This window comes from Oncorhynchus mykiss, chromosome 7 (assembly GCF_013265735.2).
Source record: "Oncorhynchus mykiss isolate Arlee chromosome 7, USDA_OmykA_1.1, whole genome shotgun sequence".
Lineage (NCBI taxonomy): Eukaryota > Metazoa > Chordata > Actinopteri > Salmoniformes > Salmonidae > Oncorhynchus > Oncorhynchus mykiss.
Window position 1 is genome coordinate 84,047,276 of NC_048571.1, and position 18,008 is coordinate 84,065,283.

An 18,008-nucleotide genomic window follows, 5' to 3' on the forward strand; every position below is an offset into this window, starting at 1 on the left:
ACTGCTGGGGCTATAATACATGTGTTGGTATGGGGAACATGGGGAACATAAATGTAAAAATGGAATTAATCTTAACAATACTGTTGAAAATGAGGGCTAATACAGCGTCCGACTGAGAGGATTATAGTAGATGTCACGAGAAGGAGAAATCATTCATGAAAACTGGGGGCTAATTGCATCATGGGAAAATAGTAATAAACTGTGTGGTTTTTTGATTTGTTATTCAAGACACTGAGACGACATTTTTGTTGAGCATCTATAAACCATTTTTTCTTACCGAAATCAAGAATTTCCAGACACCCCACAGTTAAAAGAGCTGTGTACATTAATACCACTACTGACTCACAAACAAACTAACCCCGATGAGACATCTGTAGCCGTGTTAACATTATAATACCAAGCGACTTAACATACAAATCCTGTGTGTATTTAGCTAATCAATACAAAGATGAGAACAACACGATCAACGTGTCACGTATAATCTACATAGATCTATTTGCATCCAACATTTCCACAGCGTACATGTCTTCCCTACTTTGGTCAAATGTAGTTCACTACCCATAGGGCTCTGGTCTAAAGTAGTTCACTACCCATAGGGCTCTGGTCTAAAGTAGTTCACTACCCATAGGGCTCTGGTGAAAAGTAGTTCACTACCCATAGGGCTCTGGTCAAATGTAGTTCACTACCCATAGGGCTCTGGTCAAAAGTAGTTCACTACCCATAGGGCTCTGGTCTAAAGTAGTTCACTACCCATAGGGCTCTGGTCAAATGTAGTTCACTACCCATAGGGCTCTGGTCAAATGTAGTTCACTACCCATAGGGCTCTGGTCTAAAGTAGTTCACTACCCATAGGGCTCTGGTCAAATGTAGTTCACTACCCATAGGGCTCTGGTCAAAAGTAGTTCACTACCCATAGGGCTCTGGTCAAAAGTAGTTCACTACCCATAGGGCTCTGGTCTAAAGTAGTTCACTACCCATAGGGCTCTGGTCTAAAGTAGTTCACTACCCATAGGGCTCTGGTCAAATGTAGTTCACTACCCATAGGGCTCTGGTCAAAAGTAGTTCACTACCCATAGGGCTCTGGTCTAAAGTAGTGCACTACCCATAGGGTTCTGGTCTAAAGTAGTGCACTACCCATAGGGCTTTGGTCAAAAGTAGTGCACTAAATAGGGAATAGTGTGCCGTTTTGGGACGTATCCTGTGAGAAAACAGAACAGAAGGATGTGTGTCAGCATTAGGCTAGGCGCTAGCTATACAGTCATTTACATACTGAAGCAAAGTCGTGTGTAGCCCCAACGGGGATTCAAACCCGTGCCCATTGACAGTCAAACCAAACACCTTAATAACCGCTACACCAACAGGCTCCAATCTCTTGATGAGGTCACTAGGTGTTGGGTTAATGTCGCTACATTATACAGTTATAATGAGTGCATCTCCCCTGAGGCATGATTTGTCTCCTATACATGAATGTGTAATGTATAGTTCAATCAACGGTTACTGTCTCTCTTCAAAGAAGCGATTATTCAGACATGACTTCTTATTGTCTCCCGCTGTTATTAACTGGGCCAAACAAGCCTGAGCCGATACCGCAAACGGGCTTTAATCTGCAGACTCGTCAAAGGTTTCGTACCAAATGATAACTTATTAACTTTATAGTGCAGAGCGATGAGGCCTGGTCAAAAGTAATGCACTACGTAGGGAATAGGGAACCACGTAAACCAGAGCCACGCCCACAGTGGCCTGAGAGTACGGCTCCAATAACAAACAGAGGTCGGTGTGATGAACCCATTTTAAGGCTGGAATGCTGGAATATGATACATCTGTCTTACTTGTGGAGAGTGGAGGTGAATCATTTACTGCTGCTGGGAAGCAGCACAGACCAGAGAAGAGACGTGGGTTGTATCCCAAAAAGCACGCTGGTACACTATGTCCTATCGGTCCTGGACAACAGCAGTGCTCCACAAAGGGGACAGGGAAACAGCAATGGTTCTGAATGAGAAACGGGAGCCGAGGCAGTTGGGTGCTGTGGTTTACGAAACAGATTTAGAGGCAGGTGGGTGTTGTGGTTAATGAATTAGGATTAGAGGCATGTGGGTGTTTTGCTTAATGAATTAGGATTATAGGGAGGTGGGTGTTGTGGTTAATGAATTAGGATTAGGGGCAGGTGGGTGTTGTGGTTAATTAATTAGGATTAGAGGCAGGTGGGTGCTGTGGTTAATTAATTAGGATTAGAGGCAAGTGGGTGATGTGGTTAATGAATTAGGATTACGGTGACAATCATTACAGATGTATACCATCTATCCACTAACAGAGAGACCACACAGTCTGTAAGGTTCACATGTCGATGTCCTCTTAGATAGCAGGAGTCTTTCAAATCTATGGGTTTGCTGTGGTTACGGTATACTCACATGAACACAAGCAGATAATGTATGTAACCGCAGATGAATGCACGAAAATGCTCGCACGCAAACACACACACACACTCGTAGCCTTGTATAAGGCTTCTAAATCTAAATGTTATCCTTGAATCACAAGGATTACCTCATGGGATTATGGTTAGGCGTGGGGTTCATATCACCCCAATTACACATTACACATGCACACGCACACACAAACACACACACACGCACACACACACACACACACACACACACACACACACACACACACACACACACACACACACACACACACACACACACACACAGACACACAAACACAACACACACAGACACACAGACACACACACACACACAGAGAGACACACACGACCACACACAGACAGACCACACACACACACAGACCACACACACACACACAGACCACAAACACACACACACACACAGACACACCACACACACACACACACACACACACACACAGACACACCACACACACACACACACACACACACACACACCATAAATTACAACACAGAGTACTCACGTTGAGCTGTAGCGTTTCCATCCACTGTCCAATGTTCTTGTATCCCGGGGAGCTGTTGTTGTCCATCTGGTACTGGAACAGGTCGTAACGTCCCGGTGCATCTCCGTTCTTGTTGAATGTCACAGACGTCCCTGCACTTCCTGTATCGGGAATGACATCACAAACATGGTGTTGATCGTAATAGGCCGAAGTGTCAAGCTGAAGGAAAAATAGACAGTTATTGGCAAGAGGAAAGGCTCAATGTGTGGCACAATGTGATGCACGTGTGTTTGTCTCTTGTCTTTCCACACCAAGTCCAACCCGTGGTGAAGGCTCTTTAGTCAAACGGTCGGTCAAATAAATCCAGAGCAAGATGAAATCTACTATCTGTCTGTCTGTCTGTCTGTCTGTCTGTCTGTCTGTCTGTCTGTCTGTCTGTCTGTCTGTCTGTCTGTCTGTCTGTCTGTCTGTCTGTCTGTCTGTCTGTCTGTCTGTCTGTCTGTCTGCCTGCCTGCCTGCCTGCCTGCCTGCCTGCCTGCCTGTCTGTCTGTCTGCCTGCCTGTCTGTCTGTCTGTCTGTCTGTCTGTCTGTTTGCAATAGGAGGTTTAGTTCTTCTGTTCTCTTTATTGCTAGAATCTCTACAACCCTAAAACCCGTTGCTTGTTGCTCTTAATCTCGTCTATCCCCATGCAGCAGAAAACTCCTTCAGTGTACAATCAGCGTTCAACCTCAGGACAGGAGTGTGAACTACCTGGTAAAGTCTGTGCAGATCTCTGCCTCAGGACAGGGTTATGAACTGAGTTGGTACACCCTGATAGTTTTCCAGGTGTGTGTGTGTGTGTGTGTGTGTGTGTGTGTGTGTGTGTGTGTGTGTGTGTGTCTGTGCGTGCCCTGCATGCTGAATCAGGGTACAACCTCAGGACAGGAGTGTGAACTACCTGGTAAAGTCTGTGCAGATCTCTGCCTCAGGACAGTGTTATGTGCTGCTTCTGTCTACTGTTGTAGCATTATTACTACGTAGCCTCTGGCAGCTAGGATCACAGGGCTGCAGTAAACACACCAACAGTCTGGCCTATACAGGGCTGCAGTAAACACACCATCAGTCTGTCCTATACAGGGCTGCAGTAAACACACAAACAGTCTGTCCTATACAGGGCTGAAGTAAACACACCAACAGTCTGTCCTATACAGGGCTGCAGTAAACACACCATCAGTCTGTCCTATACAGGGCTGCATTAAACACACCAACAGTCTGTCCTATACAGGGCTGAAGTAAACACACCAACAGTCTGTCCTATACAGGGCTGCATTAAACACACCAACAGTCTGTCCTATACAGGGCTGAAGTAAACACACCAACAGTCTGGCCTATACAGGGCTGAAGTATCCACACCAAGAGTCTAACAACTATAGCTTTTTCTCCAACTCCAACCACCACCACATCTTCATATTACAGTAGTCTACACACCACCACATCTTCATATTACAGTAGTCTACATACCACCACATCTTCATATTACAGTAATCTACACACCACTACATCTTCATATTACAGTAATCTACACACCACCACATCTTCATATTACAGTAATCTACACACCACCACCACATCTTCATATTACAGTAATCTACACACCACCACATCTTCATATTACAGTAATCTACACACCACCACATCTTCATATTACAGTAATCTACACACCACCACCACATCTTCATATTACAGTAGTCTACACACCACCACCACATCTTCATATTACAGTAGTCTACACACCACCACCACATCTTCATATTACAGTAGTCTACAAACCACCACCACATCTTCATATTACAGTAATCTACACACCACCACCACATCTTCATATTACAGTAATCTACACACCACCACATCTTCATATTACAGTAATCTACACACCACCACCACATCTTCATATTACAGTAATCTACACACCACCACATCTTCATATTACAGTAATCTACAAACCACCACCACATCTTCATATTACAGTAATCTACACACCACCACATCTTCATATTACAGTAATCTACACACCACCACCACATCTTCATATTACAGTAGTCTACATAGCACCACATCTTCATATTACAGTAATCTACACACCACCACCACATCTTCATATTACAGTAGTCTACACACCACCACATCTTCATATTACAGTAATCTACACACCACCACATCTTCATATTACAGTAATCTACACACCACCACCACATCTTCATATTACAGTAGTCTACATACCACCACCACATCTTCATATTACAGTAGTCTACATACCACCACATCTTCATATTACAGTAATCTACACACCACCACCACATCTTCATATTACAGTAATCTACACACCACCACCACATCTTCATATTACAGTAGTCTACACACCACCACCCTTAGTTTTCTGTAATTGGACACATGTGTCCATGACTTCCACCAAGGTAATATGATATCTGAGTGAGAGTGACAAACAAAATCAATGGAGGCTCCCTGTAGGTCAGGGCCTCTGGGCACGTTCCCTGTGTGCTTGGTCAGTAATTCGACCAAGATTACAACAAAGTATAGATAGCTGATTAGACTAACGTACAAATCTAAATTGTTTTTGCTGATATGGGCAAATTGAGTGACTGTCAGTGACTGACATGAGAAGAGGCAAACTGCTGATACACAACCACATTTCGATAAAGTTTTTGGTGTTTGTATTATACTATTCTAAATTGAGACCCAGGCTGAACCTCTGTATCGCAAACACACACAAAACCACCCTCTTGAGAACGTCTTAGCCAGCTGTGTGTCACGCCCTGACCATAGAGAGCCCTTGGATTGTCTATAGTGGTTTTGGTCAGGGTCTGACTAGGGGGGGTGTTCTAGAATGTGTATTTCTATGTTGGTGGATTTGTATGGTTCCCAATTAGAGGCAGCTGGTAATCGTTGCCTCTCATTGGGGATCCTATTTAGGAAGCCCTATCTCCCATCTGTTTGGTGGGATATTGTTTGTGTTAGTGTGTTTGGGCACTATGTTGGCACGGTTGTTGTACGTTTTGTGGTTTTGTTTCTAGTTTCACTTTGGATTAAAAAAATATGTGTAACTCAATGCACGCTGCTCCTTTGGTCCGCTCGTCTTGACGTTCATGACACTGTGCCACTGAAAAGTTAGCAATTTAGCTGTGCAGTTGGAGACAATTCAAGCTGAAGAATAAGGTTACCAATCCCAACCATTTAGAGCTGACCACAGTTGACAGGTGCACATATGTAAGTGCCACTATAGTCTATTGCACAGAATATATATACGTATATATATATATATATATACTCATCTCAAGAAACATCTCTACAAATTGGAGGTACTCATAACTGCCAAAATAATGGAAACCCCAACATAAAGGGCGTTGGGTCACCACAAGGTGGAAGGGACTACTAGTCAGTTGTACAACTAAATGCCTTCAACCCCTCTGAATCAGAGAGGTGTTGGGAGGGGGGTGCTGCCAAAGTCGACATCCACATCTTCAGCACCAGGGGAACAGTGGGTCAACTGCCTTGCTCTGAGCGACAGATTTTTTTACCTTGTCAGCTCAGGGATCTTTTTCCTGGCCCAGCGTTCTAACCACTAGGCCCACAAGCCAGAATGACTTTAATGTGAACTGGCTTATTTTCTACTATTAGATGGATGCAACACCATTCTTCCACAAGAAATTCCATCATTTGGTGTTTTGTTGATGGTGGTGGAAAACACGGTCTCCGGCAAATGCTTCATTCTAGCACCTCTCAGATCTGACTTTGTTTGTTCACCTCTCGCGGCATGATTTCTTAATTGTTTCACTGTTCGCACTTCAGACATTCTAATAAAAGCGATTGGTGTTGAATCAAGTTGACACCTCGTTCTTTCTCCAACCGCCCCAGAAAGACAATATGTAAAAGCATCGTGCTCCTTCTGTTTAATCATCCTATCTTGACACACGGATTCCAGACCTACTCTCTTATTTGTAAATGTTTCTATTGTGTTATTGACTGTAAACTGGTTTATTCCGTGTGTAACTCTTGTTTGTGTCGCACTGCTTTGCTTTATCCTGGCCAGGTCACAGTTGTAAATGAGAACGTGTTCTCAACTAGCCTACCTGATTAAATAAAGGTGAAATAAAAAAAAAACAGAGGTTATGGGGTGGGCCGGTGGGGTAAGTAAATTGTCTTGTCACAGGTCTTGGTAGTTAGTGGTGGTCAGCTAGTGAAGAGGTCCTTACATAATAAAGTTAAGTAGCCTGGGCTAGATATCTCCCTACTGAATTTGAATCATGGGAAAGCCAAATAAATAATGGATAAGAAAAAGCTAATTAAGTTTGATGACATTTTTCAAGTCCCAAAATTCAGAAAAAGACGGTGAATCGAAAACAGAAAAAGCCATAGAACTTTCAGTGATGGAGGAGAGGAGAGGAGTGGGGGGCAAACTGTTCCTGATGTCAATGCCTTAGCTGGCAGCGCTGCTAATCCAGGAGAAGAGGAGTGGGGGGCAAACTGTTCCTGATGTCAATGCCTTAGCTAGCAGCATTGCTAATCCAGGAGAAGAGGAGAGGAGAGGGTGGCAAACTGTTCCTGATGTCGATGCCTTAGCTAGCAGTGCTGCTAATCCAGGAGAAGAGGAGAGGAGAGGAGAGGGTGGCAAACTGTTCCTGATGTCGATGCCTTAGCTAGCAGTGCTGCTAATCTAGGAGAAGAGGAGGAGAAGAGGAGAGGAGAGGGTGGCAAACTGTTCCTAATGTCGATGCCTTAGCTAGCAGTGCTGCTAATTCAAGAGAAGAGGAGAGGAGAGGGGGGCAAACTGTTCCTGATGTCAACGCCTTAGATAGCAGTGCTGCTAATCCAGGAGAAGAGGAGAGGAGTGGGGGGCAAACTGTTCCTGATGTCAACGCCTTAGCTAGCAGTGCTGCTAATCCAGGAGAAGAGGAGAGGAGAGGGGGGCAAACTGTTCCTGATGTCAACGCCTTAGCTAGCAGCGCTGCTAATCCAGGAGAAGAGGAGAAGAGGAGAGGAGTGGGGGGCAAACTGTTCCTGATGTCGATGCCTTAGCTAGCAGCGCTGCTAATCCAGGAGAAGAGGAGGAGAAGAGGAGAGGAGTGGGGGGCAAACTGTTCCTGATGTCGACGCCTTAGCTAGCAGTGCTGCTAATCCAGGAGAAGAGGAGAGGAGTGGGGGGCAAACTGTTCCTGATGTCGATGCCTTAGCTAGCAGCGCTGCTAATCCCTCCACTAGTTAGTAGGCCTATTAGCGAGTCAGACTCAGTGGGAGAAGAAGGCGGGGAGCTTGGGGGGGGATGGGGGGCAGTGCATCCACTGACGAAGTGCTCGGAGCAGGTGCAATTTGCAGTTCAAGAACAAGCAAACGTATAACCCCTGGCTTGTCGTGCATAATTAAACGTTGGGCTGTAGAACATGCCAAAAGGTAGGGAGCTTCGGTCTAGAAACGACTGGAGGGATCAAACTAGCAACTGAGTGGGTGGGATGTACAGTAAATGAACGTCCTATGCCTCGGATGATAAAATAAAAAAAGAACATACGACAACAAAAAAGAGCCCTCGGAAAAAAAGGTTTTTGAACATGCTGAACCAAGGCACATTTGGCAGCAAGCCTTGTAGACAAGGCTAAAGAGGACACCCAGGTTACAGTTAACACTCGAAGAAAATACACACTACAGCCAGTAGTCTTCAGAATAGCATTAGAAGGAGGCTAAACGTCACAGCCGCAGGCCCGCTCATAACGTTGAGCAAGAAATTGACTCTCAGGAGTTAAATGGACCTGACATGCGGAGAGGCATTGTGGGAGGTTTTGAAAACTAAGGTAGGACATTTTTTTTTTTTTTTTTTTTACAAACTTGTGCGGGTACTGTGAAAGTAAGGATGGTTAAGGTAAGATTCTAAGACAGTACAAAAGACTGCAACTGCCGAGTCCCACTGTACCTGCTGTGCAGTGTGGGTGGATGGAAGCCTGTTACTCCTTGCTACCTAGTCGCTTTATGCTTCATTATCTCCTCTCTCACATAATGACTGATGCCTCTGTCTCTTCACTGGGGTGATGGAGATAGAGAAGAGAATAACTGATGGTGTCTCTTCATTGGGGTGATGGAGAAGAAACAGAGGACAGAGAGGTCATGAGCAAATGAGCTCCTGTATTTTTCAGTATGTTCTTGGAAAAATATAGATTTGGCGTTAGATACAGTGCCTTGCAAAAGTATTCATTCCCTTTGGCATTTTTCCTATTTCGAGGCATTACAACCTGTAAATTAAATTGACTTTTATTTGGATTGCAAGTCATGGACATACACAAAATATTCAAAATTGGTGAAGTAAAACAATAAAAAAATTGAAAAGTGGTACGTACATATGTATTCAACACCTTTGCTAGGAAGCCCCTAAATAAGATCTGGTGCAACCAATTACCTCAGAAGTCAAATAATTAGTTAAATAAAGTCCACCTGTGTGCAATCTAAGTGTCAAGGAGCTCTCCAAACAGGTCAGTGACAAAGTTGTGGAGAAGTACAGTTCAGGGTTGGGTTATGAAAAAATATCAGGAACTTTGAACATCCTACAGAGCACCATTAAATCCAATATTATAAAATGGAAAGAATATGGCACCACATCAAACCTGCCAAGAGAGTGTCGCCCACCAAAACTCACGGACCAGGCAAGGAGGGCATTAATCAGAGAGGTAACAAAGAGACGGAAGATAACTCTGAAGGAGCTGCAAAGCTCCACAGCGGAGATTGGAGTATCTGTCCATAGGACCACTTTATGCCGTACACTCCACAGAGCTGGGCTTTACAGGAGAGTGGCCTGAAAAAAAGCCATTGTTTAAAGAAAAAAGTAAGCAAACACATTTGGTGTTCACCAAAAGGCATGTGGGAGACTCCCCAAACGTATTGAAGAAGGTACTCTGGTCAGATGAGACGATGGCCATCAAGGAAAACGTAAACCCAACACCCCTCATCACCCCGTGAACACCATCTCCACAGTGAAGAATAGTGGTGGCAGCATCAAGCTGTGGGAATGTTTTTCAACGGCAGGAATTGGGAAACTGGTCAGAATTTAAGTAATGATGGATGGTGCTAAATACAGGGAAATTCTTGAGGGAAACCTTCCAGCAGGACAATGGCCCTGAGAATACAGCTAAAGCAGCACTTGAGTGGTTTAAGTGGTAACATTTAAATGTCATGGAATGGCCTAGTCAATGCCAAAACCTCCATCCTATTGAGAATCTGTGGAATGACTTAAAGATTGCTGTACACCAGTTTTCCCTTGAAGACTGGGCAAAAGTCCCAGTGGCTAGATGTGCCAAGCTTTTAGAGACATACCACAAGAGACGTGCAGCTGTGATTGCTGAAAAAGGTCTCTCTACAAATTATTGACTTTGGGGGGGTGAATAGTTATGCATGCTCAAGTTCAGTTTTTTTGTTTTATTTCTTGTTTGTTTCACAATAAAAAATATGTTTTTATCTTCAAGGTGTTGTGTAAATCAAATGATACAAACCCCCCAAAGATCTATTTTGATATTTTAATTTGTAAGGCAACAAAATTGGAAAAATGCCAAGGGGGGTGAATAATTTTGCAAGCCACTGTAAACTTAGATTTTTTTTGTCAGGGACAGGATTCTACCCTCCACAGCATAAACTTCGCTCCAGATCAAAACTCAAAGCCTACAACCTGATTTTGGATGGAATTACGGAATTACCTGGAAGGCCCAAGCTATACAGCAAATGCTCTGGCAAACAAACTGAAAACACCATCCAACCTGGAACTGAGTGAGTAATGTTTAGTCTGAAGCTATATTTTATATTCAAAAGCCCTAAAGAAAAATACATTACAATGATATACTTTACATTATGAGGACTGAATGCTGAGTTGGACTACCAAGCCTGCTAGGACAAGGAGATGGACTACCAAGCCTGCTAGGACAAGGAGTTGGACTACCAAACCTGCTAGGACAAGGAGATGGACTACCAAGCCTGCTAGGACAAGGAGTTGGACTACCAAGCCTGCTAGGACAAGGAGTTGGACTACCAAGCCTGCTAGGACAAGGAGTTGGACTACCAAGCCTGCTAGGACAAGGAGATGGACTACCAAGCCTGCTAGGACAAGGAGTTGGACTACCAAGCCTGCTAGGACAAGGAGTTGGACTACCAAGCCTGCTAGGACAAGGAGTTGGACTACCAAGCCTGCTAGGACAAGGAGTTGGACTACCAAGCCTGCTAGGACAAGGAGATGGACTACCAAGCCTGCTAGGACAAGGAGTTGGACTACCAAGCCTGCTAGGACATGGAGATGGACTACCAAGCCTGCTAGGACAAGGAGTTGGACTACCAAGCCTGCTAGGACAAGGAGTTGGACTACCAAGCCTGCTAGGACAAGGAGTTGGACTACCAAGCCTGCTAGGACAAGGAGTTGGACTACCAAGCCTGCTAGGACAAGGAGTTGGACTACCAAGCCTGCTAGGACAAGGAGTTGGACTACCAAGCCTGACGTGTCAAGTGAGAGGAGTCAGAGCCCTTTAGCCCAATGGCTAGAGAATCAAACAGGCTACCCCAAACAAATGCAGAAGTCGTTGAAGCTGTTGTTCAGAGGTAATTAAAATACAGTACCCTCTGTATGTAAAAAAATGATAAGTCAAGAAAATAGTACAGAATGAAGCTCCTTATGGAAAATCAAGAGACAAATTTTGTTGACTGTTATTAAAAATGGTAACATAAGCAACTTAATCTTCCACACAGACCATCCCCTGGCATGGCACAGTGCTATATTAACACAGACCATCCCCTGGCATGGCACAGTGCTATATTAATACAGACCATCCCCTGGCATGGCACAGTGCTATATTAATACAGACCATCCCCTGGCATGGCACAGTGCTATATTAACACAGACCATCCCCTGGCATGGCACAGTGCTATATTAATACAGACCATCCCCTGGCATGGCACAGTGCTATATTAACACAGACCATCCCCTGGCATGGCACAGTGCTATATTAATACAGACCATCCCCTGGCATGGCACAGTGCTATATTAATACAGACCATCCCCTGGCATAGTGCTATATTAATACAGACCATCCCCTGGCATGGCACAGTGCTATATTAACACAGACCATCCCCTGGCATGGCACAGTGCTATATTAATACAGACCATCCCCTGGCATGGCACCAGTGTAGGTCAGGGCCTCTGGGCACGTTCCCTGTGTGCTTGGTCAGTAATTCGACCAAGATTACAACAAAGTATAGATAGCTGATTAGACTAACGTACAAATCTAAATTGTTTTTGCTGATATGGGCAAATTGAGTGACTGTCAGTGACTGACATGAGAAGAGGCAAACTGCTGATACACAACCACATTTCGATAAAGTTTTTGGTGTTTGTATTATACTATTCTAAATTGAGACCCAGGCTGAACCTCTGTATCGCAAACACACACAAAACCACCCTCTTGAGAACGTCTTAGCCAGCTGTGTGTCACGCCCTGACCATAGAGAGCCCTTGGATTGTCTATAGTGGTTTTGGTCAGGGTCTGACTAGGGGGGGTGTTCTAGAATGTGTATTTCTATGTTGGTGGATTTGTATGGTTCCCAATTAGAGGCAGCTGGTAATCGTTGCCTCTCATTGGGGATCCTATTTAGGAAGCCCTATCTCCCATCTGTTTGGTGGGATATTGTTTGTGTTAGTGTGTTTGGGCACTATGTTGGCACGGTTGTTGTACGTTTTGTGGTTTTGTTTCTAGTTTCACTTTGGATTAAAAAAATATGTGTAACTCAATGCACGCTGCTCCTTTGGTCCGCTCGTCTTGACGTTCATGACACTGTGCCACTGAAAAGTTAGCAATTTAGCTGTGCAGTTGGAGACAATTCAAGCTGAAGAATAAGGTTACCAATCCCAACCATTTAGAGCTGACCACAGTTGACAGGTGCACATATGTAAGTGCCACTATAGTCTATTGCACAGAATATATATACGTATATATATATATATATATACTCATCTCAAGAAACATCTCTACAAATTGGAGGTACTCATAACTGCCAAAATAATGGAAACCCCAACATAAAGGGCGTTGGGTCACCACAAGGTGGAAGGGACTACTAGTCAGTTGTACAACTAAATGCCTTCAACCCCTCTGAATCAGAGAGGTGTTGGGAGGGGGGTGCTGCCAAAGTCGACATCCACATCTTCAGCACCAGGGGAACAGTGGGTCAACTGCCTTGCTCTGAGCGACAGATTTTTTTACCTTGTCAGCTCAGGGATCTTTTTCCTGGCCCAGCGTTCTAACCACTAGGCCCACAAGCCAGAATGACTTTAATGTGAACTGGCTTATTTTCTACTATTAGATGGATGCAACACCATTCTTCCACAAGAAATTCCATCATTTGGTGTTTTGTTGATGGTGGTGGAAAACACGGTCTCCGGCAAATGCTTCATTCTAGCACCTCTCAGATCTGACTTTGTTTGTTCACCTCTCGCGGCATGATTTCTTAATTGTTTCACTGTTCGCACTTCAGACATTCTAATAAAAGCGATTGGTGTTGAATCAAGTTGACACCTCGTTCTTTCTCCAACCGCCCCAGAAAGACAATATGTAAAAGCATCGTGCTCCTTCTGTTTAATCATCCTATCTTGACACACGGATTCCAGACCTACTCTCTTATTTGTAAATGTTTCTATTGTGTTATTGACTGTAAACTGGTTTATTCCGTGTGTAACTCTTGTTTGTGTCGCACTGCTTTGCTTTATCCTGGCCAGGTCACAGTTGTAAATGAGAACGTGTTCTCAACTAGCCTACCTGATTAAATAAAGGTGAAATAAAAAAAAAACAGAGGTTATGGGGTGGGCCGGTGGGGTAAGTAAATTGTCTTGTCACAGGTCTTGGTAGTTAGTGGTGGTCAGCTAGTGAAGAGGTCCTTACATAATAAAGTTAAGTAGCCTGGGCTAGATATCTCCCTACTGAATTTGAATCATGGGAAAGCCAAATAAATAATGGATAAGAAAAAGCTAATTAAGTTTGATGACATTTTTCAAGTCCCAAAATTCAGAAAAAGACGGTGAATCGAAAACAGAAAAAGCCATAGAACTTTCAGTGATGGAGGAGAGGAGAGGAGTGGGGGGCAAACTGTTCCTGATGTCAATGCCTTAGCTAGCAGCGCTGCTAATCCAGGAGAAGAGGAGTGGGGGGCAAACTGTTCCTGATGTCAATGCCTTAGCTAGCAGCATTGCTAATCCAGGAGAAGAGGAGAGGAGAGGGTGGCAAACTGTTCCTGATGTCGATGCCTTAGCTAGCAGTGCTGCTAATCCAGGAGAAGAGGAGAGGAGAGGAGAGGGTGGCAAACTGTTCCTGATGTCGATGCCTTAGCTAGCAGTGCTGCTAATCTAGGAGAAGAGGAGGAGAAGAGGAGAGGAGAGGGTGGCAAACTGTTCCTAATGTCGATGCCTTAGCTAGCAGTGCTGCTAATTCAAGAGAAGAGGAGAGGAGAGGGGGGCAAACTGTTCCTGATGTCAACGCCTTAGAGAGCAGTGCTGCTAATCCAGGAGAAGAGGAGAGGAGTGGGGGGCAAACTGTTCCTGATGTCAACGCCTTAGCTAGCAGTGCTGCTAATCCAGGAGAAGAGGAGAGGAGAGGGGGGCAAACTGTTCCTGATGTCAACGCCTTAGCTAGCAGCGCTGCTAATCCAGGAGAAGAGGAGAAGAGGAGAGGAGTGGGGGGCAAACTGTTCCTGATGTCGATGCCTTAGCTAGCAGCGCTGCTAATCCAGGAGAAGAGGAGGAGAAGAGGAGAGGAGTGGGGGGCAAACTGTTCCTGATGTCGACGCCTTAGCTAGCAGTGCTGCTAATCCAGGAGAAGAGGAGAGGAGTGGGGGGCAAACTGTTCCTGATGTCGATGCCTTAGCTAGCAGCGCTGCTAATCCCTCCACTAGTTAGTAGGCCTATTAGCGAGTCAGACTCAGTGGGAGAAGAAGGCGGGGAGCTTGGGGGGGGATGGGGGGCAGTGCATCCACTGACGAAGTGCTCGGAGCAGGTGCAATTTGCAGTTCAAGAACAAGCAAACGTATAACCCCTGGCTTGTCGTGCATAATTAAACGTTGGGCTGTAGAACATGCCAAAAGGTAGGGAGCTTCGGTCTAGAAACGACTGGAGGGATCAAACTAGCAACTGAGTGGGTGGGATGTACAGTAAATGAACGTCCTATGCCTCGGATGATAAAATAAAAAAAGAACATACGACAACAAAAAAGAGCCCTCGGAAAAAAAGGTTTTTGAACATGCTGAACCAAGGCACATTTGGCAGCAAGCCTTGTAGACAAGGCTAAAGAGGACACCCAGGTTACAGTTAACACTCGAAGAAAATACACACTACAGCCAGTAGTCTTCAGAATAGCATTAGAAGGAGGCTAAACGTCACAGCCGCAGGCCCGCTCATAACTTTGAGCAAGAAATTGACTCTCAGGAGTTAAATGGACCTGACATGCGGAGAGGCATTGTGGGAGGTTTTGAAAACTAAGGTAGGACATTTTTATTTATTTTTTTTACAAACTTGTGCGGGTACTGTGAAAGTAAGGATGGTTAAGGTAAGATTCTAAGACAGTACAAAAGACTGCAACTGCCGAGTCCCACTGTACCTGCTGTGCAGTGTGGGTGGATGGAAGCCTGTTACTCCTTGCTACCTAGTCGCTTTATGCTTCATTATCTCCTCTCTCACATAATGACTGATGCCTCTGTCTCTTCACTGGGGTGATGGAGATCGAGAAGAGAATAACTGATGGTGTCTCTTCATTGGGGTGATGGAGAAGAAACAGAGGACAGAGAGGTCATGAGCAAATGAGCTCCTGTATTTTTCAGCATGTTCTTGGAAAAATATAGATTTGGCGTTAGATACAGTGCCTTGCAAAAGTATTCATTCCCTTTGGCATTTTTCCTATTTCGAGGCATTACAACCTGTAAATTAAATTGATTTTTATTTGGATTGCAAGTCATGGACATACACAAAATAGTCAAAATTGGTGAAGTAAAACAATAAAAAAATTGAAAAGTGGTACGTACATATGTATTCAACACCTTTGCTAGGAAGCCCCTAAATAAGATCTGGTGCAACCAATTACCTGAGAAGTCAAATAATTAGTTAAATAAAGTCCACCTGTGTGCAATCTAAGTGTCAAGGAGCTCTCCAAACAGGTCAGTGACAAAGTTGTGGAGAAGTACAGTTCAGGGTTGGGTTATGAAAAAATATCAGGAACTTTGAACATCCTACAGAGCACCATTAAATCCAATATTATAAAATGGAAAGAATATGGCACCACATCAAACCTGCCAAGAGAGTGTCGCCCACCAAAACTCACGGACCAGGCAAGGAGGGCATTAATCAGAGAGGTAACAAAGAGACGGAAGATAACTCTGAAGGAGCTGCAAAGCTCCACAGCGGAGATTGGAGTATCTGTCCATAGGACCACTTTATGCCGTACACTCCACAGAGCTGGGCTTTACAGGAGAGTGGCCTGAAAAAAAGCCATTGTTTAAAGAAAAAAGTAAGCAAACACATTTGGTGTTCACCAAAAGGCATGTGGGAGACTCCCCAAACTTATGGAAGAAGGTACTCTGGTCAGATGAGACGATGGCCATCAAGGAAAACGTAAACCCAACACCCCTCATCACCCCGTGAACACCATCTCCACAGTGAAGAATAGTGGTGGCAGCATCAAGCTGTGGGAATGTTTTTCAACGGCAGGAATTGGGAAACTGGTCAGAATTTAAGTAATGATGGATGGTGCTAAATACAGGGAAATTCTTGAGGGAAACCTTCCAGCAGGACAATGGCCCTGAGAATACAGCTAAAGCAGCACTTGAGTGGTTTAAGTGGTAACATTTAAATGTCATGGAATGGCCTAGTCAATGCCCAAACCTCCATCCTATTGAGAATCTGTGGAATGACTTAAAGATTGCTGTACACCAGTTTTCCCTTGAAGACTGGGCAAAAGTCCCAGTGGCTAGATGTGCCAAGCTTTTAGAGACATACCACAAGAGACGTGCAGCTGTGATTGCTGAAAAAGGTCTCTCTACAAATTATTGACTTTGGGGGGGTGAATAGTTATGCATGCTCAAGTTCAGTTTTTTTGTTTTATTTCTTGTTTGTTTCACAATAAAAAATATGTTTTTATCTTCAAGGTGTTGTGTAAATCAAATGATACAAACCCCCCAAAGATCTATTTTGATATTTTAATTTGTAAGGCAACAAAATTGGAAAAATGCCAAGGGGGGTGAATAATTTTGCAAGCCACTGTAAACTTAGATTTTTTTGTCAGGGACAGGATTCTACCCTCCACAGCATAAACTTCGCTCCAGATCAAAACTCAAAGCCTACAACCTGATTTTGGATGGAATTACGGAATTACCTGGAAGGCCCAAGCTATACAGCAAATGCTCTGGCAAACAAACTGAAAACACCATCCAACCTGGAACTGAGTGAGTAATGTTTAGTCTGAAGCTAGATTTTATATTCAAAAGCCCTGAAGAAAAATACATTACAATGATATACTTTACATTATGAGGACTGAATGCTGAGTTGGACTACCAAGCCTGCTAGGACAAGGAGTTGGACTACCAAGCCTGCTAGGACAAGGAGTTGGACTACCAAGCCTGCTAGGACAAGGAGTTGGACTACCAAGCCTGCTAGGACAAGGAGTTGGACTACCAAGCCTGCTAGGACAAGGAGTTGGACTACCAAGCCTGCTAGGACAAGGAGTTGGACTACCAAACCTGCTAGGACAAGGATATGGACTACCAAGCCTGCTAGGACAAGGAGATGGACTACCAAGCCTGCTAGGACAAGGAGATGGACTACCAAGCCTGCTAGGACAAGGAGATGGACTACCAAGCCTGCTAGGACAAGTAGTTGGACTACCAAGCCTGCTAGGACAAGGAGATGGACTACCAAGCCTGCTAGGACAAGGAGATGGACTACCAAGCCTGCTAGGACAAGGAGATGGACTACCAAGCCTGCTAGGACAAGGAGATGGACTACCAAGCCTGCTAGGACAAGGAGTTGGACTACCAA

General features: G+C 44.4%; 1 protein-coding gene across 2 annotated transcripts in view; it reads right to left on the bottom strand.

Annotated features, from left to right (window-relative positions):
• The window catches only part of LOC110528632 (metabotropic glutamate receptor 7), a 378,715-nt gene that overhangs the window by 93,081 nt on the left and 267,626 nt on the right, over window positions 1-18,008 (bottom strand). For both annotated transcript variants that reach the window (XM_036984246.1, XM_036984247.1), the window contains exon 7: window positions 2,947-3,086. In XM_036984246.1, the coding sequence (XP_036840141.1) occupies window positions 2,947-3,086 (140 nt within the window). The remainder of the gene's footprint in view (window positions 1-2,946; window positions 3,087-18,008) is intronic.